Raw genomic sequence first — 27,207 nt, forward strand, 5'->3', positions numbered from 1 at the left:
TCACGGAGATTCAGAGTTTGCCGCATTTCCCTTGTTGACGTAAAAGGGGCGTTGTTGAGTCTGGGGAAAAAAAATCATATTTACTGTTTTGTGACTATTAAACCATGTCTTAGCATATTTACTTAAGTGAGCTATAAATAAGGGGTGATATCAGATTGACCCCTAGAGTGGCATGAAAATAAGCCACTCGTACATTAAGGTTGCTACAGTATGGTTAAACTTGGCAAGCTTGAAGACTGAGCAGAAATGTTTGTGTTCACATACCCCAGTTGTAACAGGACTAAAAAGTAACAAGTTAAAAATACACCCCCAGGTCCCCTTCCCTAATGAAAAAATATTGTTGTTTTCACTTTTCTGGCATTACACACCAACACTGTTTAAAATATCACAACCCTCTCAACCACACCCTACCCTGTTGTATAGTAGGAATGGTTAAATAGTAAACCATCCATGCCTGAATAACTTGGCCAACCATATGGAAGCCCAGATGTCTGGGCACATAGAATACCATTAATTAACAACATTCAAGAGTATCAACCTGCTTTCATCATACATGGTCTATTTGAAGGTGATGGAACTAGGAAGGCAATTTTAAATGTTCCATTCATTCTTAATTGGGAATGGCACAGAGAGAGTTTAGGACATGCCGTGGGAATTACCCTAGTCTACAGTGCTTTTAGCCAGCTCAGGGACTTGACATCATCTTGCCTAAAGGCTATTAGATTGAGGTGGTACAGAGTTGTTGTTATACAATCTCAGACCCCTTAATTTATTGTGCTAAAGGTAGTTTTATAGTCAGAGCGGAGGACTAACCATTTACAATGGAGACATTTACCACATCTCTCACAGCTCGGTTGATGAGGAGGACCAAGGAGTGCTAGGTGTGGCCCAGACAGGAGTGAATTCCTTTTTGTAACAACTTCTTTGTAACAATTAATGTTTTACAAATGCAGTTGAGGATATTGCAAGGTGTTTTACATAAGCCAAACTGATATCATATGAGTTGCAGACAATTTGTATTATTATTATTATGTTTTAATACTATTAACAAACATATTATGTAGTACTGTTTTTAGAAACCAGCTCATTTGGCCTGTTAGAAAACACAACGAGTCTCCATCATTGGTGCAGATAATTTCAGTTATGTTGGTTTCAAACTTTAGGGGAAATCATTTTAGTGAATCAACCAAGATAGTAGCGACACTGTAATAACCATAACACAATGTAGCATTCTAACTAAGCTACAAAGGGACTATTGTAAGATGTTCAGACAATAAAGATATCCAATACGATACAAACTGTGTGCAAAATTATGTCGGGCACAGATTGCTTTAGAAAATACACAGCATCTCTTGCAATTATTACTTGTGTTGTGTTCATCTGTAATCTTTTAAATTGCATGAATTAAATTAACTAAACAGAGTCTTTGGGTGCGACCAGCTTCCCTTTCTGTCAGATCTTACATAAGCATTGTTGTTAAAATAACAACCCCAGGGAGTCTTTTGAAAAAATAATAATAATACAAACTTGGCTTCTGAAAACACAAAACCACAGCTATTGAGGTTTTCTTCTGGTAGATTTGTTGTTGATAAAAATATTGATGCAAGAACAAATAAAATGCCTCTTTATATTTTGGTATTTCTATTTAAACAAGCAATATCATTTAAAGATATGGAAAGTTTTACCCTTTGGTGTATTTTGAACCAACCAGATCAGTGTTCTCTGGATCACAAAAAAACTCACCAATAAGCTTTGCTTGGAGGATTTCCATGTTTGGGGGAGGGGCTTAGTTTGATGCCTTGACATCATTGGATATACTGTATGAAAAAGTGAACGAGAAACAATGTAGATTAATTAGAGGTTTAGCATTTAGTTATCAGGGCTGCTTACAGAAGTGATCTATTCCACACCGTAGACAGGAATTCCTTTAGTTCCTCCAGTGTTTCAGCTTGTCAGGCACACAATAAATACTTCTTTAGCAAAAGTGTAGAGAACAGCACTTAAAAGGCTGACTTGATTGTAATAAATATGTTAATGAAAATTTCTGCAGGTTACACCATACAGGAAACAGAAGCTTGGCAAACTGAAGAGCATCTGCTGAGCTGAAAAACTGGTAACGTGGGAATACTTAAAACATTTACGGAATTTGTGTCCAAGAAAATAAATTCAAAATGTATTCTGTTTGGATTTTATTCTAAGAATATATCAGTAGCTTAAGTATACCAAGACAACTAATAGATTCCATTATTAATGCTTATAAAAATGAAACATAAGGGCAAAAATCATAACACCAGGTACATTTGGGCAGTGTAAAATCTGTAGTCCACTCCCAAAGTAATTTCTCCCACTGAATTACTAAACAACATAGACATTCCTCTACTACCATTACCCCGAGGGGACCCTGGTACGAGTGCTCTGCTTGAATTGAGCTTAATTTATGACAGAGCAATGTTGAAATTATTAGCTCTTTACTAGACTTTCAGGAGCATAGAGCATTTGGGAATATGTTGCTGGTTTTATCTGACAAAATTAAAAAAAGGTCTACCAAACTTTATACCAGAGGTGCAAATTGTCAAAACATATGCTAACTTTCATACAGTTTGACGAAAACCATATATCTTCTAAGTCCAACTTATTTTGCACATTGAAATATAGCCCTGCTCTACAAGTATGCATGCATAATTTCTTCCAGACAAATATTAAACACATACAGACAAGAATGATAGACAAATATATTATTAAATTAACATAGGGCTGTCTCATACAAGGAAAATACAAACCATTCAGATTATAAGGGCTGCTATCTTGTTGGGTGCTGTTCTCATTGGATTGCACAGTAGAGGAGAACTGGTATGAAGTTACCGGCCCGGTGCCTTGAAAAGAATCACAAGCAAATTTAGATACTACTATTAGGTGTACAATTCTCAAGCATATTCCAGAAAGGGAATACAGAATAGCAGAATAGTTCTGAAGAAACATACTAATGTTAGTAATTGTGATTCAAGCTTAAGGACAAACCCAGCAAACAGGTGATCTGTGATGGAAAAATCTAAAAGAAATTGCAATAGCCTGATTATCAGTTACATAAATTCTAGTGGAATTCTGTACACTGATAAGATTTTTGGAAAAGCTGTAACACAAAGGATGAAATACACACATTAAGTAGAATAGGTCTGACACACTATGAATTTTGCTTTCTGACTGCAAAAGAAAGTGCATCAAAATAATGAGACCAAAAGCTGTGATTTTATTGAGCAGCAGAATAATCTATGAAGTAGCAGGAATACCTTTCTGAGAAAAGGTTGAGAAGCTGGGGGTGTCTTCTTGAGTCTGAAGGGGAGCAGGGTCCCACATTCTGAAATTCCCTATAAGAAGAGGTAGGTGCTGCCTTTTTAGAATTAACCTATATACATAATGTGGTTATTTACCAGTAAAATAAACTGGTAAACAGATTAACATTGCAAAGAAACTGTATGCACATTTCTAATAAATATTCAGGGCATGCAAGGTGTTTCTATGATAATTTGAAGGAATTGTAAAACATTTTGCATTACGGCAGCTGTATAGTAAATAATGCATGAAAATACACAAGCAAGGACTGTATACATCAAGGCCCCAAATAGTTCTCGGAGTATGTGAAAGGGAATGTAAAAGAGCGAATCCTTCACCTTCCTCAATGACATTCCACAAACGATTTAAGTATAGCCTTTTAAGATGGAAGATAATTTGAAACAAGAAATAGCATATGTGAGCTATTTATTCAAGAAAATGTGTGCCATGTAAGGCAAATTCAGAATACTTGTATACTTAGATAGTGCCACTGAACAGAACTAAAGATGTATTTTGCTCTTTTAGATTACACGAGTAAGTCTGCATTCTATATTGCACTATGCCATTACACCAACAGGTATATTAATGACATTTCATTATACATACATAGACATTAATATGTAGTTGGTCCCCCTTTGCAGCTATAAGAAAAGGTCCTTCGCCAAACTGTTCCCAAAAAGTTGGAAGCATCGTCAAAAATGTCTTGGTACGTCTCCTTCAACACACCAAGACATTTTAGACAATGCTATGCTTCCAATTTTGTGGGAACAGTTTGGGGAAGACCCTTTGCTGTTCCAGAATGACTGTGCCCCAGCACACAAAGCAAGGTCCATGAAGACATTGTTGGATGAGGTGTGGAAGAACTTGACCGGCTGCACAGAGCCCTGACCTCAACCCCATCCAACACCTTTGGGATGAACTGGAACAAATATTCCAGAGCCAGGGCTTCTCGCCCAACATCAGTGCTTGACCTCTCAAATGCTCTACTGCATGAATGGACAAAAACTTCCACAAAAACCCTCCAAAATCTTGTGGAAAACCTTCCCAGAAGAGTGGAAGCTGTTATAGCTGCACAGACGGTGCAAACTACATACTAATGTATGTATTGACCTGTTGGTCATTTTCAATGTTCTTAAAGAAGAAGATATTGTATATGCCATGTTTTACAAATAACAAAACAGGCAGCAAAAAATGTTAAGAAAAATTTAATGAACCTCTACATGATTACAAAACCTGAAACCTCTTTAACATAATTTCCTCTTGTTTTGTGAATCCTAGCTCACTAAAAGGTATCACAAATGTTTTGGATGAGTCTAATTCTTAGATCAAGGGTGCAACCTTCAAATGGATACTTAGACTATAACAAAGGTTTGTGCAGTGGCCCCTTATATGTATTGGCTTTATATCCCCCTGACAGCACCCACACATATTATCTACTCTATTCCCTCCATTGTCTCGCCATGGAACAATGTGACCCATGCTTCTATGATGTGTATCTCTCTTCCTTATCTCAATGTCAGTAATGGCAACAGTATAGATACCGTTGCCATGTGGAAAAGCAGTCTGTCGGGATTGTTTAAAGCACCCATCACTTAATAAAAGCAATACATTTTACATCAATTTGTAAAAAAAAAGTACCATTTTTAAATAACTATTTATAAATTTAAGCCTAGCATGAAAAGACAACCATGTAAGGGAGAAAATTAGATAATGGCAGATTTTTAAATTTCAAATACGGAATCTTATAGGAGTGTTTTATCTGTCAAAGTAGAGAGTTCTCTTATATAATTAATAATAGATTTTAGCCTTTGAGGTTTAAACATTTCAGCCCTAAAAGGAGTTTCCAGGAAAACTGAACTTGCAATATTTCATGTTTGTTCAGTGTTTCTGTCTGTATGCGTTTAAAAAAAACATTATACATTTTGCTTGTCTTGATTGCGTTTGTAAGTGACCTGACAACTTTTTTACATTCCTCTGTTTAGCCCTTGGACATGGTAAGTTGAACATGTGCCATAACCCCAGGGCATGGTTCACAGCTAGATTTTTATCAAAGCATGTTGTAGAACTAGACTTCATGGAATGGCATGTTAATAAGGGAGCCGTTCCATACAAAAGACAACAGAGCAACTTCCAAGGGTTGACTAACCTGAATTCCCCTCTTTGCTCACTGGCTGAAAAGATGATGTAGATTAATAGTACTGCAAACTGTTTAGGGTAGACTTGACCAACTCAATCAGAGTTGCGATGTACTTTCAGATCAAATAGTGTGTTCTAAAGATCTTATAACATGTTATATAGTGTTTTCTTTAGTAGATGTCCTTTTAGAATTCAGAATCTCTACACAAGTTAAAATAAAATGAAGGTACATATGTAAATCCTATATCATTGCCATTTCAGTAGTTCATGTAAGACTGCTCAGTCAACCATCTTGAAATGGCAATTAAAAAATTGTTGTCTTCTTAATTTGCTGGTTTTAAAGAGATTACATTTTTCAACTTGGTAGCCCATAAAACAGCAGGGAGTATAATAGGTTTAACACAACCTATTATATTCCCTTTGGAAGCGTTTTCTCTAAAGTACAATTCTCTGTTATGGCTTCTCAACTTATTTCCAGCAACCAACGCAATTGAAAAACAACAGCACAAATGCCTTTTCTGTAGCTTTTGTGAGCTTCCCTTTCAGCAAAGGAATTTAAACTATCTTGTGTTTACTGTGTATCGAGAAAAGGTAAAAAGTAATTCAAACAGATTTATCTACACCATGGAAGCAAAATTGGGTATAGGGATTGCAGTTTTTAGAGTGCTGTGACATTTAAATAATTTTCATGTCCCTTTTGAGTTATTAACTTGGCGTTAGAAGCAAATAAACTATCTTGTCAAGATTAATTTGCTTGTTTTTGAGATGGAGCCGTATCACAAATGAACTTCGCTATTGCCTTCAACAACTTTACTAATAATCCAAGTGTTTGGAAATAATAATGTAAGCATAAATCCTGCCTGCTTTAAAAATCTGCCTCCAGCAGATTATCAATGTCATGCTAAGATAAATAACAATCTATATAAAATGTTACAAACACGCAATACAATAAACACATTTTATAAGCAATATTACATGCACCACTGGCACACAAGTAACCCATTTTGCATCATTTCAATATATTAAATTAAAATAAAAATAAGTTAATGATGCAATCTATTAACATCTATAAATGTTAGGATATATATATGTGTGTGTGTGTATTATTTTAATCTTAATATATCCTATATAGAAAACACCTGGGAGAGATCATATGCACCATACCTTTGGTTCCATAGATGCTGTTCAAACTTGAAACATTTTCAGTTAAACGTCCAGGAGAGGGTGCTTGGAAAGACTGACGGCCACCTGATGGAGAGAACATGTGATGGGTCACACATCTTTTCTATAGCCTTAATTGTCTAGAAAGCTGTATGAAAGCAATTATAATAAATGTGTTGAATTTTATATTGTGTAAATAATGTTTTTATTATAGCAGATGTTACTGGTTCATACACAGAAGAGGGTGATTAAAAATAAAATATAAATAAAATACTGATGGCCACTCGATAGAGACAACATGGGTTATGGTAATCTTGACCATCTAGTAGAAGGGTAATTGCCCAGAAAGAACAAATAAACTATGCAAGTAAAATCTGTGATAATTAGTTTGTCTCTGTTTTTGTATTTGAATGTGAACATTTTATTTGATTTGATTTAAGCAGATGCGATCAGTTCACATGTTGGTCCTTCCTAGAACATTAACTCTTAAGTATTTTGTGCAACCAAGCCTTACAAATGAGGGTAATGTTGCACACAGAACTAATTTAAACATTAATTTAAACTGTAGACATCCAAACAAAGTAATTTTGGTCATCTCAAACTACAAGAAATATATTTTTATTGTATTTGTCTATAGCAGAGATTTGTTCAGGGTGCTTATTTTAGTCTGTAACAATCAACAGTACCAGCTGTGAGACTGAGCTGAAATAGCGTAATATTGTTTTAATACCATGTACAAAAGTCAATGTTCGAGTAGCTGCTACTTGGTAGATGTATAAGAGGTATCATATGTATAAGATGTATAATCTTGATCACTTCTTAGTGTATTTGCCAGACATGTCTCATATGTGTCTGCCAGTATTTCGGTTACTGGCAGACACATATGAGACATGTCTGGCAAATACACTAAGAAGTGATCAAGGAGAAATGCTAATTTTAGAATATATTACAAAGCCACAATCATAATGGTAAGAAGGGAATAAGCTAATATGATAACACATATAATGCAAATGATATGGAACTGAAAGTATAAACGGCAGATTTTACATGATTTTGATATTTTTCAAATAAGAAAAGGCTATTTTGAGGTTATAAGAATTGGAAACGACAAACTGAAGTTGAGAGATAACATGGGAACAAACAGAGGTTAGTAAAGTATGTAAAAGTGAGTAAATAGGTTAAAAATGTTTTAAAAAAAATAGGAGAAAAAACCCACCAAACCAGTTTGTAATAGCAGTAAACTGCATAACACAAGGCCTATTCAATGAAATGTGACTACCTGTAAGTACCTGCAAACTTACATGATGTGGACGTGCATATGATAGGTCTGCCATCTTTTTAATCATTTTTAGACATTTTTATGTCTAGAGAGATTCATCAGAATCCTCTCCCTACATTAGCTTTGTTCCCCTTTTCCCTGGCTGCTTGCCTTGTAGGAAATGTGTTCCCTCCATTACATGTATCTAATAACCACCATCAAGCTCAAGCGAGACCCCAGCGGGGTCACATACCTCATGGCAGTGAATGTGAGCTGCTCTAAAGAGGAAGGAGGAGGAAACTGAGGATGGGAAAGGGGATAAAGGAAAGTGAGTGAATGTGTGTATGTGTGTGTGTGTATAAAGTATGTAGATTGATATATCCGTGTTAGTTCAGTAGTGTAAATTTTTTAAAAAGAAATCAGTATTGCAATATAAAATACCTTTTGATTGGACTGACAATCAGTTTTAAGGATGAGCTTCCGAGAGTATAAACCTCCCTTTGTATTGCTTTTGACTTGAAAAGGGGATGTTTATTCTCTCGAAAGCTGGTCTTTAAAATGGAATGTTAGTCCAATAAAATGATATTTTATATTGCAATACTCACTTCTTCATGATTATTTCATTTGCTTTTATTTTAACAAGCTTCATTTTTACGTGCAAAATATCAATGCGATATTATTTATTAAACACTTACTATTACATGCATAGATACAAAAAGGAAATGTAGAAGAGATACAAATTCTGGCATGCAGCGTAAAGGATGTCACTAGTGGGAGTTAGCTTTAGATATTTTTGGAACCTAACTTCCTTGTTTTATTGGTAGGGGAGTGATGTTTGGCCATATCCACACCTCTGCTAACTTTCTCCTCTACTCTAGGCTACGTGATTTAGGCTAGCCCCAACCCTTGTGCCCCTAGTCCCACCGCCACACTAAGCCACCCTCAGAAGAGGGTGAGCTCTGGATAGCCTGATTAAGACTATATGACCTATAGGAGGGGTGTTCACGTTTTTTCTGCACTCGGCCATTTTGTCAGAAATGCATGTGTTCGTGAGCCACCCTCAATGAGAGAAAGTATTACTTTTTAGCTGTGTAATGAATGTTCTTACAGGGTTAATTTTGCAATAATGCAAAAGCAGTTGACAAAACAGTTTTTAGATCAACACAAAGTAACATGCGTGCGTATCACAAAGCCTCACAGTAGTAACATTCACAATCATATGCAGTATGAGTGTATGACAGAGCCTCATAAAACTGAGTCATGTGCAGTGTGTGTGTGTGTGTGAGTGTATCACAGAGCTGCATAGTAAGAAAATCCACAGCGATGGGCTGGATTCAGGCAGGCTGGAGCACACTGAGGCTGAGTCGACACACATTTTCACTTACATACCCAGACACACATTTTCACCAACATATCTAGCCATATGCTAGCATTCCCAGACACACAAGCTAACATACCCAGACCCACATGTTCACACAATAAAATACGCACATATGCACACACACACACACTAACATACTTAATCACTCACACAAATATACCCAATGACACATGTTCACACACTAACATAACCAGACACATACACAAATATACTCAAAGATACGTGTTCCAACACTACTCAGATACTAACATAACCAAAAACATTTGTTTGCCACCCTGACCTAGCTTAACAGGTTCTTGTGCAGGGCTGAACATGTGGCAGCATAGTATGTTCTTCATAGTATGCAGCTGGGTGTATCCAGGCCACACCTGCACATTAGAGTGCTGGAATCTGCTCAAGGTCCATTACCGAAATCACCTTTATGCCCAGCAGACCACAGTTGGTCCGCAGGCTGCATGTTAAATGTCCTTGACCTAGAGGTACATCACCCTTGCTACATAAAATTACATAATCTTCCAAACACATCAACACACCCATACACATCAACACAACCAGACACACACAATAACATAACCAGACAGACACACATACATACATACACACAGGCAACTTACCTTGCGAAGCCTCAGCCTGGTTTGATGCAGCTCATCTGGCAAGGTGCCACGCTACTCCCTTGGGGCCATACAATCGGAAGTTGCGTGACCCCACTCAACCCCACCTCCTCCTTGAAGTTAGGGAGATAAAGAGTTATGTCCAGTGTCAGGACTTAACGCTTTATCCCTACTCCTGGAGCATGCCTCCGTCTATTTCAGGGCGTTAATTGCCCTGTTGCCCCTTGGAATTGCCAATGGTTGGAGGTGCCATTACCAATGCAGTGCCATACCTCAACATCTGGCAGGCCGCATTTGGCTCGCAAGCCGCATGTTGGATGGCTTTGACCTATAGTAAACTACCACCCTAACGTTAGCATCTTTCAAACACTATAGAAATTTAAGAACGTTCCCATTTTATGATTGAGATGGCCCAGTTGGTTGGCTGCCAGTCTCTAACACTGCTTCTCCTAGGCGTATATGGAAAATGTCGCAAACATTTAACATTCAACTAGTGACATCTTCTGAGCGGTCTATTTTAGCTTGTATAGTGCACAGTAATATAAAAACACAAACTGCTATTTTTTCTTAGCTATTTTCTTTAACTTACCTTTCATATTAAAGAGTGAGCTAAAACGTCCAAATGAGTCATTTGGTTGGGTCCATTCTGATGTTAGATCTTTCATTGCATATCGGTTCTCAACTAAAAGAAAAATAAAGCTTTTCTTTTACTACATCTTGAGATAGCAATTAATATATTAGTTAATTAATATTGAAGCCATATATTATACCCATATCAATTTACTTATTCACATATGTGTTTTTTTATTATTTGATGCTGAAAGTCCTGAACATAACAACATATGTCCGGTGATAAATAAAAGTGACTACTTTTGTTTTTAATGGATCCAAGCTATGTAATTCTGTGTGTAAATCAGCTTGTGTTTATTTTGGAAGCCACAGAACTAGGCATGAACTGGTCCTCTGGCAAACTTGCCAAATATCTGGCTGTGTGCACAGTTCTCTTCCCAAGGAGCACCTGAAATAAACTGTAATTATATTTTTAAAGCTTTATGGTCTCTATGGAATCTCCACATAATCTTGTTTTGTAAGTCTCTATGTTTTGAAAATGACTGATTGTTTTGATGTGAAATTCAGAAAAGTATTGTACAATGCAAATGTCTACTTCAGCTGATAAATTGCTTTGTGTCCCTGTGCTGAAAATCTCAAAATGTATTTATTGTTACTGTAAGTGTAGGTTCTCCAAAAGAATGTGTTTTTCAAAACTAAAGCTACCACACTAAAAGAGGAAATTACATGTTCCAGGCATTCTTTGAAGATCATTTCAAATCGAGTTTTGGAGGTAAAAAGAACAGACTACAATGGCTCATATCTGCCATTGAGTTCTCTGTTTCTAGATTTCCCTGTGCTCTTACCATTCTTTTCAACAAGATAACGGCTTGCATCTGCCTTGCAGTATTTTTCCACATTCTTCCTGCAAACTGATAACATTTCCTCTCTTAAGCCACCCATAGACTGTGTCAGCTTTTCACCTTCCAGTGTCACATTGTAGGTAGGCAGAGGAGGGATTGGGGGAGCATTTCTTATCACTATGTGAAACTCCTGTGGAATGTAAAATTAATATTTTAGTTCACACTTAGAATGATGCCATGAAAATAATATGAAGAGTAAAAATCTGATCATAAGTAAAGTCTTGATATTATTTATTATCTCACAGCCAAGGCATAGTACAAAAGGTATACAATTTTTAAAACATGGACTCAAAATGTTTGTATTATGGCAAAAAAAACATTATACACCAAGAGAAGATTAGAATATTTTGTTCTCTACAAGAACAACCCCTTTCATAGATGGTTAACTTTCCCTAGTGAAAAGTTAGCGTTGTTTTCATACCCTTAGGCTTAGAAGCTTTGAAATTACAGGAAATACGATGACTCAGTTTCAGTGCTAAAAAGATTATTGAGAAAGACATTAACAAACATTTATCTTTTTTACAAGTTTGAACCTGATTTCTAATCACTGTCCAAGAATATCAGATAGACATGTAACCCACACAGGACCTGAATTGCAATGCCATTTTTAACCTCTATTACTATACAAGTTTATAGAATAATGAGTAATGGATTAAGCCCAGTACCTAAATTTGTTCTTAGCCCATGAGCATCAAAATAATGTAAGGCAACAGCACACAAAATAAAATATTTGAAAGATATGGAAGTGCACAAAATTGATATACATATAATACCCAGAGCTATCCCTGGGATTTCTAACTGTTTCTACCTTTATAAGCAAGCTATGTTAAGGTCTTAAGTGTTCAATACATCCAAAGGGAACGCTAGACATGGGGGAAGTTCTGGTTCCACGAGAAAGCATTTCCTCAGAACAGGAGAAACTGAAAGAAATGAGCAGACGATACTAATCCAAAAAACAAAGCATTCCCGACTTCCACTCAGTGACTTCCAATCCTCACCCAGATCTGCCCTGCCTGCCAATTTGTCCATAGGTGATCTACCCAATGCCTTAATTTTTCATTAAACTGTCATGCACTATTTTGTGGTTCTATGTTTTATATACTCTGTAATCCGTATTAAGCAAGAACATGTACTAAGCAGTACTTATTATGCAAAGAATCGAAAGAGTAAAGAAAAATTGATTTATAAAATTAATACATACATACATACATTTCTCATTCATGGCAGTTTTTGCCATTCAAATATACAATTTTCTCTGGTTAACATTAATTATTATTGCTTAATTAACACCACATATTTAAACAAACGGAAACAGATGATAGACGGGGATCTGAAGGAATGGGCATTAAATACACCTAGCGTATATTTGGGAATGCTTTTTGTACAGTGCCTAGTGCCTTGGAATTAAACAAAGTAAATAAAGTCTCTAAGAGAATGTTCCCAGACAGAGAAATAGTAGGGGCGATAAAACAAATTGTTGTTGATCAATAGTAGCTATCACAAAAAGACTGGCTGATTTGTGATAATTGTGAGATTCATGCAGGCTAAAAGCTTATAGAGTTGGACATTAACTGAATTATTACTACTTTGTAGAAGACATCCCAGAGATATAGCAGAGCAGTAGGGATGCTAGAAACATTAATACATGGGGGATAAATAGGACAAGTGCAGACAGGAATTTCACAAAATGAAAGAGAGACAACAATAAAGAATGTAAAGTGATGTGATGAATAAGAAGCATACGATTAATAGATGTTTATTTCAAGAAAAAGGGAAGAGGTTACATATTTAAAATAAGGCAAAAATCAATGCAGAGGATGGAGTGTGAACACGTCGTGAAAGAATAGATTCCTGAGTGCAACTGGTAAAATGGAAAAAACAGTGACTACGGAGCTCACTTTTACCCTGAACAATTAATCCTAATGACTTCATGCATCAGTTGAGGTGATGGCTTTACATAGGCCTGAGGCGTAACTGTTTAATAAACCTTCCCTATGTGCAGAGATGAAGAAGATTTTGCACGGCTGTGAGAAGCCAAAGAAGCAACAAGTAAAAGTTAAATGTAGCTCCTTGGTGGAAGACAGCCCAACTCGTCCAGCAATATATAGGCAGAAAACACAGACCCCTTAAAGTTGTCAAAATTAATGAAATTAAATATGTGGCATAAGTGTGAAACTCTATGACCTCTTTGAGTTTTAGAACCTTTTTAAATTTAAACTTCCGATTCAAGACTCTACTGAAATAGTTGGTGGCTTTGGTTAAAGACGCTCACTGAATACCTATAGCTCCTTTGTTCCAGAAAGTAGATTACAAAAGTTAAAAAAAAATACTAAAATCTTGTAAATGATGGCACTGATTTTGCATCCTCTATTTTTCCCTCCACCTAGAATGTGAAAATACATGCTTCTAAGGAAATAGGTGCTTCTGCTTACCTACCGAGTATATCTTCCAAATCCAGTTAACAAATGCTTTTTTTTGCTAGTGTTTTATATAAGATACAGATTAAAAACAGACATATACGCATGTTTGTCTTTAAATACAATTTTACTTAAGGTATTATTTTGCAATTTAGGATTTGCCATTTCTGTAAGTAGACAGTAATTATGTTCTACATAGTGTTTAAACAATTACCCATTTACTTGGGTGTATACATATACATTATAAAGACATGTGGGTGGATACTGCTCTGTTAAGGTAATTATCGACATGAATGCATCCTAGTCTCTCATCAAACAATGCTGACTTGTTAGCTTTCCCATAAAGAATAGTGCTAACCTACATTACTGTATATTTGGTTTTAATTTACTAGTAAAATATCAGAATGATTTGTTTCCAATGTAGAGATACAGATAAACACAATTAGAGCTGACTTTGAAGTAATAATCTGTAAACTCTGGTCAAGGTTTACTTAATTGGAAGAATAGTTGCCTGCTCTGTAGAGGTGGTGTGATATATTGCTTATTATACTTTTGTAACCCCTTCCCTTAACCCAGCGCTGTGCCCAGTGCAGGGGCACAAAACAGCAGGTGTAGCTCAGCTCTCTTCTTCCTTATAGGTGGCCCCATACACCTCTCCATATGTTGCTCTAGGCCTATATATATACAACTTTTGGTGAGAGTATCATTATTAGTTTACATCATTTTATTAATCAGCTTTTTTTTAATTTGAGTATTTCTCTTCTATTTATGTGTTTGTGACATCTTTATTGATTCATCCATACATTCTCTATTGTCCACCTACCTGAAGGAAGAGCACAGCATCTGTTGTGTGAAGAAGTTTATCTCCATCATGCTGTTTTTCTTGTAGTTGGTCACGTTTCACTTGCAGGTCACTAACTATCTGTTCGATAAGGTCTACAGCAGCCCGTTCTTTTTGTTCAAGGTGTGCTTTCACTTCATCCTGCTGTCTTTGAATCTCTCGAATTAGGTCCTTGAAGCTGTGGTCCACAGCTGACTTTTGGTTAGTTATGAAATTCTAAAAAATAAATAAAATAAATGTAATCAATCTGCATTCATTTGAAATATGAGTAAATAGCTAATACATGCCATTTGCTTTACAACCCAGAAAGATAATAGAGTGAATTACAAGCAACATAATGGCTTTTGGTCACACCCTTTAACGTACAAGTTTTTTTTTTATATAATTCAAATATTGCTTTGTCTACTCTTTGTAAATAAATAAATACATTAAATAAAACTGCTGATGAGTCAGCCAAGCAGTCAGCGCGCAAAAATAACCTATTCACATTATTCAGCAAGCTAACTGATTAAACGTTAGTTGTAAGGTATAATTACACATTTTATTTGGCCCTTTAATGTCTTTAAAGGTATAAAAGTGAGATCACTAAAAGATCACAATGAAAATGTTCATATATTGCTAATATCGGAATTAGTATATATTGAGAAATATAGAAAACGGAAAAAGCAAACGGAATCTAGTGATCTGTAGATATCACAAGACTGTTGAATGTAATACTATAATAACCTCACTGAGTTTTTAAACACACTATAGTGTATTGTCATTGTATTAATGATTGTGTTCAAACATGGCCCCACAACACTGGTAATGTTCAATACGAAGTTTTTTTTTTCTTACAATAGCCTAATCCCCCCTGCCGATGAACAATGAGCTACTTAACATCCATAGGACATTGCTACCTCCCAACGCACAATGCAGAAGAGAGGAAAGACACATATAGTGACGCATTGATTCTATAATAGATGGCATTAAAGAGTTTTACCAAGATTCAAGCCCTACATTTACATGACTTTAGCACACCCAAAAGGAGTGGGCACCTGTAAGAAGGCAGGTCTAAGAGCTCCAGTTGTGAAGAAATTGGTATCGCGGAAGAGTTAGCACTAGCAGTATACTTATCTTTATTTCAAAGAGAGTATAATTAGTTTTCAAGAGTAAATAAAAAATTATGAAAGGGACTATAGATTTCCCCGCAAAAAACAACCACTGATTCGGAACAATAACAAAGTTACAGCTACTTTTGGGTGATTTCGTCTATTTTCAACATAAATAGTTTAGATTCTCATAGGCATTTTGTTCAGGACTGCCCTTAGGGTTTGCAGGGCCCATGGCAAGGAAGGTTTGCAGGGCCCCTTTTGTCCTTAGTAAAGGGCAAGCATGGTCCTGCTGTACCTCTTGATCGTGGTCTCTGCAGATTTGAGAGAAGCAGAGTGCTGGAATAAAACATTGTAGCACTCCACTTAACTCAGTGATGCAGAAGCCACTAATGTAAGGGTAAAAGCAGCAAGCAGCAATACTAAGGGGGCTTACTTAGTGAAAAACTCTGTTTGTCCCATCCTATGGGCATAACTACCAACTTCTACCCATGGGGAATCGGGAAGCCAGAAGGCTGAGCTTGGGAGGTAGTGCTACTGCACATGGGTACAATTCTGCGTAATCACAGTATGCATTCCCTGGTGTTACAGACAAAGCAGGACAGCGGTAGAGCTCGGCTAGATAGAGTGGAAAAATTGCGATTGTGCCATTCAAAGAGGGACAGTTGGGAGGCACTGTTTTGTTTTCAAACACAAGCCATAGTTTGACATGGACTACTCTGCTTTTTTCCAAAATACCAGTGAGACTGACAATATCATAAGGTAAAAATGACCTGCTCCGCGTTACGTGAAGTATACCCTAGTGTTTATTCACAGTTTACATCAAACAGAATTGCTTGCTATGCACCTGGTGTATACAACAACAGTAGAAATTAGTTGAGCGCGACCAGCAGAAGCATAACCTGAAATTCAGGACTAGAACTTGCAGAACAGCATAAACCGTAGGGTTTTCCCACACAGATTTACGGTGTGAATGGGAGGTGGCAGTTGTTCATACCCTAGACAGATACTTTAATTATATTATTTTTTTAATTAAATCATCCCGTGCCATTGCTTCATATAGTTTGTCTAGCCTATTCAGGTATGAATTACCTGAATATACCTAATATACTGTAAATATCACTTGTTTTTGCTGAGTATGATTAAAAGGCATTACATTTAATTTACCAATGAAACTATTGTTCCCATTTATTATATTTACAATGTATAAGAGAAACTGGACATTAAATTAAGTCAGAAAGGTTTACACAGAGCTTAAAACTAGTAGAATGAAAAATGTGTATGGACTTTACTGTAGATATAAAAGTATTTCGCTGCAGTACCATAAACATGGAGTACAATTAGAGTATAAAAAATGTGCATTCAGCTCAACTACCCTTTTATACCCGAAAAACATTGACTCTCTTACAACACACTCAAAATCATGTGACAACGTTCTGTTGAAATTAGTTTCCGCCACAAACTTAAAAGTAAGAACCATTTTGAATCATCTCATGCCCCTTAGTGTCCTATTTTCCTATTTTATAGTTTTTTTTAAATACAGGGAGCACCAGTGTCATAGGTGTCATAGTCATTTTGTCTAGAGGCACCCCAAAAATCCAACTGACAAAAGCAATGACATCACACATCAGTTATTTTTTTAATTTCTTATGCCACATTAAAAATGTCTAATTGCATTTTCAAAGAAAAAAACCGCATGCTTTTTTCTAGGTAAATATACTAAGGTCTACAACACTAATTTCAAACTCTCCCATAAAATAATAATATGTAGATCTAAATATATGTTTCACTTTTTTTCCCAACTGTAAACACAATTAGGTTTTTACAGTTGCAGGTTTATACAGTATAATGAATTGTGAAATATAGAATTTAGGAAAACTGACGGATCTGCTTTAAGGATTTTGGGTCTTACCCGGATGCGATCCTTCTCCTTATGCCATCTCTCAACTTCATCATCCACCTCAAGGAGCTGTATGTGAAGCTGCTCTTGTATTTCAGAGAGCTCTGTCTTTAAATGAGAAATAAAGAAAAAAAAATATCAAATAACACTGTAACTTAATTATATTTTTTCATATTTTTTGTACATCTACATGCATATGCAACTGTTAGGTGAATCCAAATAATACTTATAAAGTAAAATCAAGTGAATAATCTGAAGTAACGATTGCAATCGAAGTAAACCTACACTAAATCATCAACCCATTGTGTAACTTTGACGCTTTATATATTGCATGAATGTCACGTTTCTATTCTATTGCTAGAAAATGCTGGTTTTACTCATCAAAAGTCTTTGTAAACAATTTAGCTCATGTTAAAATTAAGTCATGTGAATTGTGAACATTGACTTGTGGCTGAATCTAAACAAGAAAAGTCTGAGACAGAATTCTTTGTTTATTTCAATGTATTTCTATTTTATTTGGTAGGTTTGACATTCTGCTATATCTCTCAATATCTTGCAATAACTCACAAGGAAATGTAATGTTTACAGTAACAGAGCGGTGATACATTTAAACAGGCAGTGAAGGATAATAGTGACAGCTCATTCTGACAAGATTAAAGGTAATAAGACAAATAGAATGTCAATTAACCAACTCCAGGTTGACGTTTTTCTCTGGTTACAGGCATTTAATTGTGAAATAGCAAAACAAGTTATTTGCAATAAATTTAAAGCATGTCATAATGATATTAAAGAATCCCATGCATCTGCTACGAGTATGTCAGTTATGTCCTCGATATGGGTGTGTTTAAGAAACATTCTAGTTCTTTGAGGTGTGGATTCACCTTACATTTTTAGGATTTGTCTAATGCACATAATTAGCTTAGGACTCAATTTTCAGGAAACTTTTATAGAGGAAAAGGTTATTTTGTTCCTGATTATAATACGCTGTCCCCCAAAAGATCCTAAAAAGGGGAAATATGAGAGATAAGATATTGTAATCAGTACAGGGTTACACCATTGTTTTTTGGCTATATATATATATATATATATATATATATATATATATTTCTACATATATATATATATATATACCGTATTGGCTCAGATATAGGCCGCCCCCGTATATAGGCCGCACCCTAAAAGTTTGGTGCTTTTTTAAAGAAAAAGTTTTTTTCTTTAAAAAAGCACCAAAAAAACATGCTGCCACTCTGCCCCCCCCCGAGATATGCTGCCACTGTCCGCCCCCCCCGAGATATGCTACCACTGTCCCCCCCTCCCCGAGATATGCTGCCACTGTCCTCCTCCCTCCCCGAGATATGCTGCCACTGTCCTCCTCTGCCCCCCGAGATATGCTGCCACTGTCCTCCTCTGCCCCCCGACTTACCGGAGCTGACTCCCGGGTGTCTTGCGAGGCCGGCGGGGGACATCTACGCAATACGCTATTGCGTAGATGTCCCCCGCCGGCCCCGCAAGACACCCGGGAGTCTGCTCCGGTAAGTCAGGCGGGGGGCCAGAGGTAAAACGCATCGTGCGGTTAGACAACCGCACGATGCGCTTAGACAACCTCCCGTGCCGGCACCCCCCCCGTGGGAAGTGCTGGCAGGGGAGGCTGTCTGAGCGTATCGGGGAGTAGGATGCAGGTCCCCTGCACCGCTGCGGGGGATCTGTATCCTAACCCCGCTGCCTGCCCGGCGCCCGGGCGCTAGACCCCGAATACGGTATATATACACATATATATACATACATCATATCATACACATTAACTATTGCATTCCTACAATGTTTATACGCTAAAGTTATAGTTATACTACTATAAAGCACAATCCATTCTACTCGGTAACAACTAGATTAAAAAAGGTAGAACCTTTCATCATTAAACAGTTATATAATAGTTTGTAAGCGCTACTGGAAGTTACGGTAATTTTAAATAGCATACATTTATGCGTGCCTAGGGCTGCCTTCCATTTTTAATTGTCCGGACAAAAACTAAAACCCATTGGGTATGCAACCTCAATTGCATCTATATCCCAGTGATTATCATGAATGGAGGAGAAATATGATTGATATCCACAAAATTTTTTACAATTGTCAAGCTTGTCATGGCAGATACAATAATCTACACAAATTTATTTTCATCTTGTTTAACTTCCTTTAAGATCTTGTTATCTGTGGAAACGGATGACCTTTAAAAACATTTTGTCAGCAGCTTATTAGAAACAGAGGCCTAACCTTGGCAAGGCTTGATAATATGTAAATGTTTATGGGGTCTCATCCTTAAAACAAAGGTTAAATGTATCCCTGGCAATATCTATTATATATAATATATATATAGTTTTTCAGGATAGGAGTTAAAGGTCCGTAAGAGCGACTCTATTGGTCGTCGGCAGGGGACTCATCCGGCATCAATCAATAAAGGGCAGCTGCTCTTCGTTGGTTGATGCCAGAGCAGCCCCCTGCCATCGACCAATAGAGTCGCTCTTATGGACCTTTAACTCCATAAGGGGATTATTTTTTCCTATATCATATATTACCAATAGGTTTGGATACTGATTCTGTAACTGATTAAATAGTGAATCTTCTTTGGAGATAATGGAATTGGGCCCCTTTGGAGTCCGTGACATTTTTAGCGCAGCATATTTGTTCCAGACCGTTTTGTCATACTCGCACCCTACTTTGGGAGCCATATCACACTTATGGCATCGATTTATAATTCCTAACAAATTATTTCAAGCCAATCCGTTATCTTTGCCCATCAAAACTTTGGAGGCAGCGATCCCCGACTTGAGTTTATCGGTTTGGACTAACAAGGGAATACAGAGTATTTCGGACATTTGGGAAGGTGGAACTATGGTTTCATTTGAAGCCCTTCACAACAAGTTCCAAATAAACAACAAAGACTTTTATAAATACTTACAACTACGTCATGCTCTCCATTCGATCACAATGCACTCCACTCAAACTGACTCTGATTTACTCAAATGGCTAACACAACAAAATAAACACCATAAAGGCATCTCATGGTGCTATTCATTATTACTTAAAACTTATCTAGACCTCCTGGACCCTTACAAAATCAAATGGGAAACTGAGCTCCACACTCAATTCACTGCAGACCAGTGGCGAACAGCGCACACAGTCATATCATCGGTGTCTAAGTGTATCAGCCATCTAGAAACGTCCAAAAAACTGTTATACCGATGGTATCTTACACGGTCACGGCTAGCTCAATTCGCTCAAACTCCAAATACTTGTAGGAGGTGTTCGGATATAGGTACGCTACTACACATATGGTGGCAATGCCCCAAAATACTTGCATTCTGGAGGAGAGTTGGTAAATTTCTGTCGAACCTATGTAGGTTTCCTGTAATACTAGATGCCCCCCTAGCATTACTCAACATTAATATAGACCAATATTCCTACTTTCATAAAACTATCATTATGCACACACTGATTTCAGCGAGGTATAACATCACGAAACGTTGGAACTCTAATTTGATACCTTCTCTTCAAACAGTCATACAAGGTATAAACTCAAATTGCTGGCATGAATTCAAGATTTTTTCTGCTCAACATAAGAACACTGTCTTTTACTCAAGGTGGGATGTATGGTTAAATAGCACACACAACACAGTTCATCTCTTTTAACTCTTACATACCACGAGTCAGATACCATCACAATCTCCTTTTCACACATTAATATTCCACAAGTAGAACATGTATTCATTTGACATTGTGTCTGAAATGTTTATGAGTGCGAAATTGTTACTCTTTTACTTTGTTTTCTGTTAACTTTTTGTCTGACTTGTTTGTCATACTCCACACAGTATCAACATATCTATTTGCGTCATTTGTATAACTTGTATATCGTAACCGCATTGCCTCTGTACATTTATACAACTTTGTTTTCCTATTTCTAATTGAAAAATTAATAAAAACTATGCTACAAAAAAAAAATAGTGAATCTTCATGGAATTCTGGCATTATTTACATTTCAATACACACAGTGTATATGCTACAATGGCTACCATTAGCATGAAAAAAGTTATATTACTATGATAAAAGTTTATCATAGTATACCTGTTTTTTCTTAATCTGCATGTTTTTTCTTAAAAAATCTAACTTTTTCTTAAATTGAACTATTCTTGTAACTGAAAGACTTGGCTGTGTTTGTGCAATCCTGCAAATTTAGTGGTTGCTGAATTGCACAAAGACCTTGCTATGTTCTGCTGAAACAAGTCCCTATTAACTTTTATTTGACTTAAAGACAATATTTACTGTCTGACAAATTACATCCTCAAACTGAAAAATGCCCTAATAGAACTACTGTGTGAACTAATTGCTTTCCATTCCATCTGGCATTAATTTAGTTTTTTTCTTTCTTAAACAGAAGACTACTACATTTTGTTTATAGTATGTTTCGATTATTACCTATGATTCAATGCTCTCTCTTTTTCAGTTGCATTTATAATTTTGATGGATATAATGACTCTTCAAAATTAGCTATAGGCTTAAGTCTTACATATTACATGTAACATATTATGGTATTTGTGGTTGGGATCAGGGGTCAGGAAGGTGCTTGTACATCACCATAAGTTGTGAACTGTCCAATGCTGGAAGAGCAGAACCTGTTAGGGAGATCATTGATCTTGTTCTAACAGGCCCAAAATGGAGGGAGCATAACAGTTGTTCCTACAGACCTTCACTTCAGTGCTCCCTTGTGGATGAGATAGACATGTGCATAGCACTGAAGCAGCGCACAATGCAACAATTGGAAGTTTGTAGGAACAGACCGCATGTTCCTACAACAGGAACACCAGGGATTAAAGCAGGAAGGGAGAAAAGGAGAGATGAGAAAGCAGAGAGAAAGTGAAGAGAGTGAGGCAGAGAGAGAGAGACATTAAAGAGGGACAGAGAAAAGTAAGACAGAGTAAAGAGAAAGAAAAGAAAGAAAGCGAGACAAAGGCAAGAGAGACTGAGAAAAGGATTCTAAGAGAGAGAGAGAGAGTGAGAAAGGGGGAGAGAGAAAAGGATGGGTGTAAGAGAGTAAAGAAAGAGTGAGCGGCAAAGAGAAGAAAACAGAATTAGTGGAAAAAGAGAGAAAAGGTTGAGTGATAAAAAAGGATTAGAGAAGGGGAAGAAAGTGGGGAAGAGAAATTACATGTGTGTTGGTTGTGTGAAGCAAATTGTATGTTCGGGTGTGTCTGTGTAAGGGCAAGTAAGTGTGTCTGTAATGTAAAGTATATGCTAGGATCTTTGTGTCTAAGGGTAAGCATGGTTACATTTGTATGGGCAGGCATAGATATATGTGAGTATCTTGACAGTCTATCCATTGCTATTTATGTTTTAGGCCTTTGTAAAAGGAATAGATTAATTCTAACACATTTTTAACCTTGGGGTACAACTTAGTAGTATTTTATATATATTTTTTAAATTCAACTGTGTCCTTCACGGAGCCTGGTCACTGAAAAAATGCAGTAACGTTCTAATAATGAACCACAATGTTACCCCCTCGTACTCTCCTTTGCTCTTTTGTCCAGAATATTTTCCTCTCTTTCTGCATTTCCTGGGAACAAGATAAAAAATAGCTCCCCCACTTATGTTTTAAGTGATATATCTTACTCTATAGTCTTACTCTAATATACCTGTTCATCTATGTCTACTTTAGATGCCGTAAAATCACTAACATAAGACAGTAACACACAGTCTTCTTTCAATTATTTCAGTCTTGGAGTGATTGCAGTTAACAGAAAAAAGTGCCACAAAAGGCTCAAAATCTGCAGACGTTCAAGTAATATTTCCCCCTACACACATAAACTTTACTAGTTATAAGAGATGTTAGCCAGAAGTGACATAATAAAAATATGTGTATTGACAATCACTGTTAAATACTCCTATATAAGACTCTGAAAATTAGTTTGGTACTATTATTATTATTATTATTATTTATTGTTTTATATAGTGCCATCAAATTCCATAGCGCTGCACAATGGGTACTATTTAATCCTAAAATATTAAGGTACGTACATATCTGAATAATGTTTGCGTGGAATTGTGTATATTTAAACCTAGGCTGAACGAAAAGGGTGGTTACTGTAAAAACTGTAAGCTTTATAGGTAATATGGGAAATTAAAAGAATCATGGCTTGTGTTTATCATACATAAAATACAACTCTTTAATGTAATCTTACAAGCTGCTTGGTTAGCTTTAAAAATGATGACTGTAACAGATATACACTCCATATATAATATTCAAGACTCATTATTATGTACCCCATAGAAACTTTAACTACAGTAATAAACTATACATCTATTAACAAAGTACCTTTGTGTTCCAAATGTCGTAAACATTGTTGGAAAAATATCACAGCTAAGTACATGCATCTGTATTATACACAGTAACATCAATATCGTAATAATATTTACATGCCATAAGATTATTATTGTGTATATTTAGATAGTATATAGATCAGAATTAGTTCTGCTATAGATAGAACTGACTGTAGTCTTACCCGGGTGATTATCTGAAAGTTAATCTACCAGATAATGGCCAGCATGTGACTTTCTTCTTAATTGTAACATGGTAACATAGATAAATATGGTTGTAAAACATCAATGGCAGATAAGAACCGTTCAGCCCATCCAGCCTGCCCAAAAGTCTTTTTATTTTAATTGAATCCGCAACAGATGAAGCTAAGATGCATTGAAAATGAAACAGAACCCTTCAACATCAGAAACAGAAGTGTTTCTTGAAATGTTACAAGCTTTAAATTCAGATTGATATTTTATATTGCTGTCTTTCTATATAAGCATTGTGCCTTAGAAGTAAATAAACCAGCCACAATAGATAGAGTGTGTGTGTGTATATATGTATGTATATGTGTGTCTGTCTTGCACTAGTTTCCCTTGGTTTTTATATCTTTGTAATTAAAGGCTGTCATACACAGATCAGTGTTGCAAGTAAGTTCTCATCTTCCCAGGTGGGGTTTAAGTGATGTCAGCCTGCATAACACGCGCTACTTAGCTGCAGGCAAGTGCCTCCTCTGGAAGATGCTCCGGCACACCCAAGGTGGGAGAGCAAAACAGTCAAAGTTCTAAGGCTCTTATATAAAGGCATTCAAGAAATGTCGTAATGGAGGAGCCGCCCTCAGTGTTTGCTCTGTTCAGACAAGACTAAAGCAGAATATCTACGTCTGCATTTAACCCCTGTAGGACATCAGTACAATTTTAAAGACACAGTTCACACAAAAATGATAAATGGTCAGTACACAAGGCATATTTAATATTACTAACAAGGAGTACATTTTCACCATATAGAATAAATAGACTTAGGCACATAATTAAACTAAGCATGAAGATTTAGTAAAAGATCTGAGTAAAAATTTGTATACTTATTTATTTTCACTAGCAATATTTCGTTTTGTTTTTTAATTTGTAAAATGTGAAAATATATATACAATTTGGATTAAATTGATATAGAATGGCTAATCTTAGTATGCCATTTAAGGACATTTATAGAATGCTTGAGTATTTCATAGATGCCTTGTTTTTATACTCTACCTGCAAAGGATCCACTTAAACTAATGACTTAGGCATTTAGCTTTCTTTTATAGTATGTATACACCTCGAGAAAGAGTTCCTTAGTTCAGTTTTTATTTCCTTCTTTTCTGAACTCTGATCTGTAGGTATTTTTTATGTACTTCAGTCAGTTTACTGGGACAGGTAGGGTTTTGTGATATATCATACAACGCTCTACACGTATATATGTTAATTCATACAAAAATATATCATAATGTATTATTAATTACCAACAGCATAAAACAATATCATATTTAATGTCATGATCTGATTACGTTTTCCACATCCTAACAAATATGCTAACAAATATGTTAAATAATATGAAGTTTACTATTCCATGAAATAAATGTATTACAAACTAAACAATAGAAAAAATTAAAAGAAGGAATTGGTACTCACCTCCTTCACATACTTCTCAGCTTCTACTGTGACTGTATTATGATTCTTATGTTCTTGGAACATGCACAGGTAGCAGATGCATGTTTGGTCAGTTTGGCAGAACAGCTCCATTGTTTTGCTGTGCAACTGGCATTTTCTTGCTTCAAAGTCTCTAATGGGCTCCAGTAGCTTGTGGTCCCGAAACGCAGCTCCCTCAAGATGGGGTTTGAGGTGGATTTCACAAAAAGATGTTTGGCACACAAGACAGGATTTCACTGCTTTCTTTTTGTCATCAATACAAGAATCACAAAGGACTTCATCTTGGTCATAGTTAGAGCCTACGCTGACACGAACTGATCTTCTTGTTTCTGAAATGTCATTTCCAGCCACAGGACTGCTGGCTAACCTGACATCAGATGCACTAAAAAGATTTGTTCTGCCAGTCTTTATGCCCCCTGATCCAATGGTGGTTTTTAAAATGGTTGTTTTTACACCACTTTTCTCCAAGCCGGATCCATTGATAATGTCTTGATTATCATCATTGATACTCACATTTGGAGATTCTAAGCTGCTGTCTTTTGCGTCCTCAGAATGGGATCCATTTGCTGTTTTAATGCCTTGTTCTTCCATGATCTTTGTGTTGCTTGTTAACTTGTACTCTTAAAATAGTATTAGAGCAGACGGTAAAACGCACTCAAATATATATCTCTATGACTCAAACCTGCTCAAAAGAAGAAACCAGATTTCGCAGGTGAGCCTCAAAGCAGATGTGATTAAGAGATGTTGCAGCTAAGGGTAAGGTTACACAACCTGATCCACACCCAGGAAGCTTTAGGAACATTCCTGCCCTGCCCTCTTTAACAGAAGAAACGTTTACAATCATCTGCTCTGTGGCTTTAACTTGCTCTTCATCCTTTCACACTGGATAATTCTTTCTGACAACTCAAAATTGTTGACAGAAAATGTGTTAGAGGTTTCTTATATATGTATGCACTCAAGTGCTTTTTACATTTAAAATGCAAGACAACAGTATAAGAGGGAGTTGAAATTATTACTAAGGAGGTATCCTTAAATATTTTTTTTTTAATACAACCTATACAAGGGAGAAATTGAATTCCACATTTGACATTGCTAAAAATCGATAAGTAACACTTTCTAAATACTTACATTTCTTTTAATATTTGTTTTACACAAATTTTATTCACATAAATTAAAGCTAAGAAACATGGAAACATAGAACTGATAGCAGATAAGTACCATTTGGCCCATCTAGTCTGCCAATTTCTCCTTTTGTAAAAACATCAAACCTTTGACAGTGCTGGCCTTTTGTAATAGTCAGGACAGCCTTGCCTATACCATGCATGTTCAAATTCCCTCACTGTATTAACCTCTACCACATTTGCTGGAATACCATTCCACTTTTATACTACCCTCTTATTAAAGCAAAACTTTTTAACAGTGCATCTATACCTTTGACAGTCCAGTTTTAGACTATGACCTTTTGTCCTAACATTTCTCCTCTTTGAAGTATACTTTCCTCTTGTACTCTGTTCAAATCTGGCCTAGGGGACAATTGCCCATAAGATGGGTCCAAAATTCTTTAAACAGGACCAATGT

At 36.3% G+C, this 27,207-nt stretch overlaps 1 protein-coding gene across 1 annotated transcript; it reads right to left on the reverse strand.

Moving 5' to 3' along the window:
* LOC149298077 (tripartite motif-containing protein 29-like) lies at window positions 1–26,220 on the reverse strand. Its single transcript, XM_089487969.1, has 10 exons — window positions 25,612–26,220; window positions 17,611–17,706; window positions 14,590–14,823; window positions 11,293–11,479; window positions 10,467–10,559; window positions 9,985–9,987; window positions 6,631–6,714; window positions 2,781–2,873; window positions 1,744–1,817; window positions 1–60 (listed from the first exon to the last, which is right to left on the reverse strand). The coding sequence occupies exons 1-10, from the start codon at window positions 26,218–26,220 to the stop codon at window positions 1–3; spliced, it is 1,533 nt and encodes a 510-aa protein (XP_089344095.1).
* Window positions 26,221–27,207: the final 987 nt, after the last annotated feature.

Source organism: Sceloporus occidentalis, unplaced genomic scaffold (genome assembly GCF_023333645.1).
Source record: "Sceloporus occidentalis isolate IW3139 unplaced genomic scaffold, rSceOcc1.0.p SCAF_35, whole genome shotgun sequence".
In the NCBI taxonomy this organism is placed as follows: Eukaryota; Metazoa; Chordata; class Lepidosauria; order Squamata; family Phrynosomatidae; genus Sceloporus; species Sceloporus occidentalis.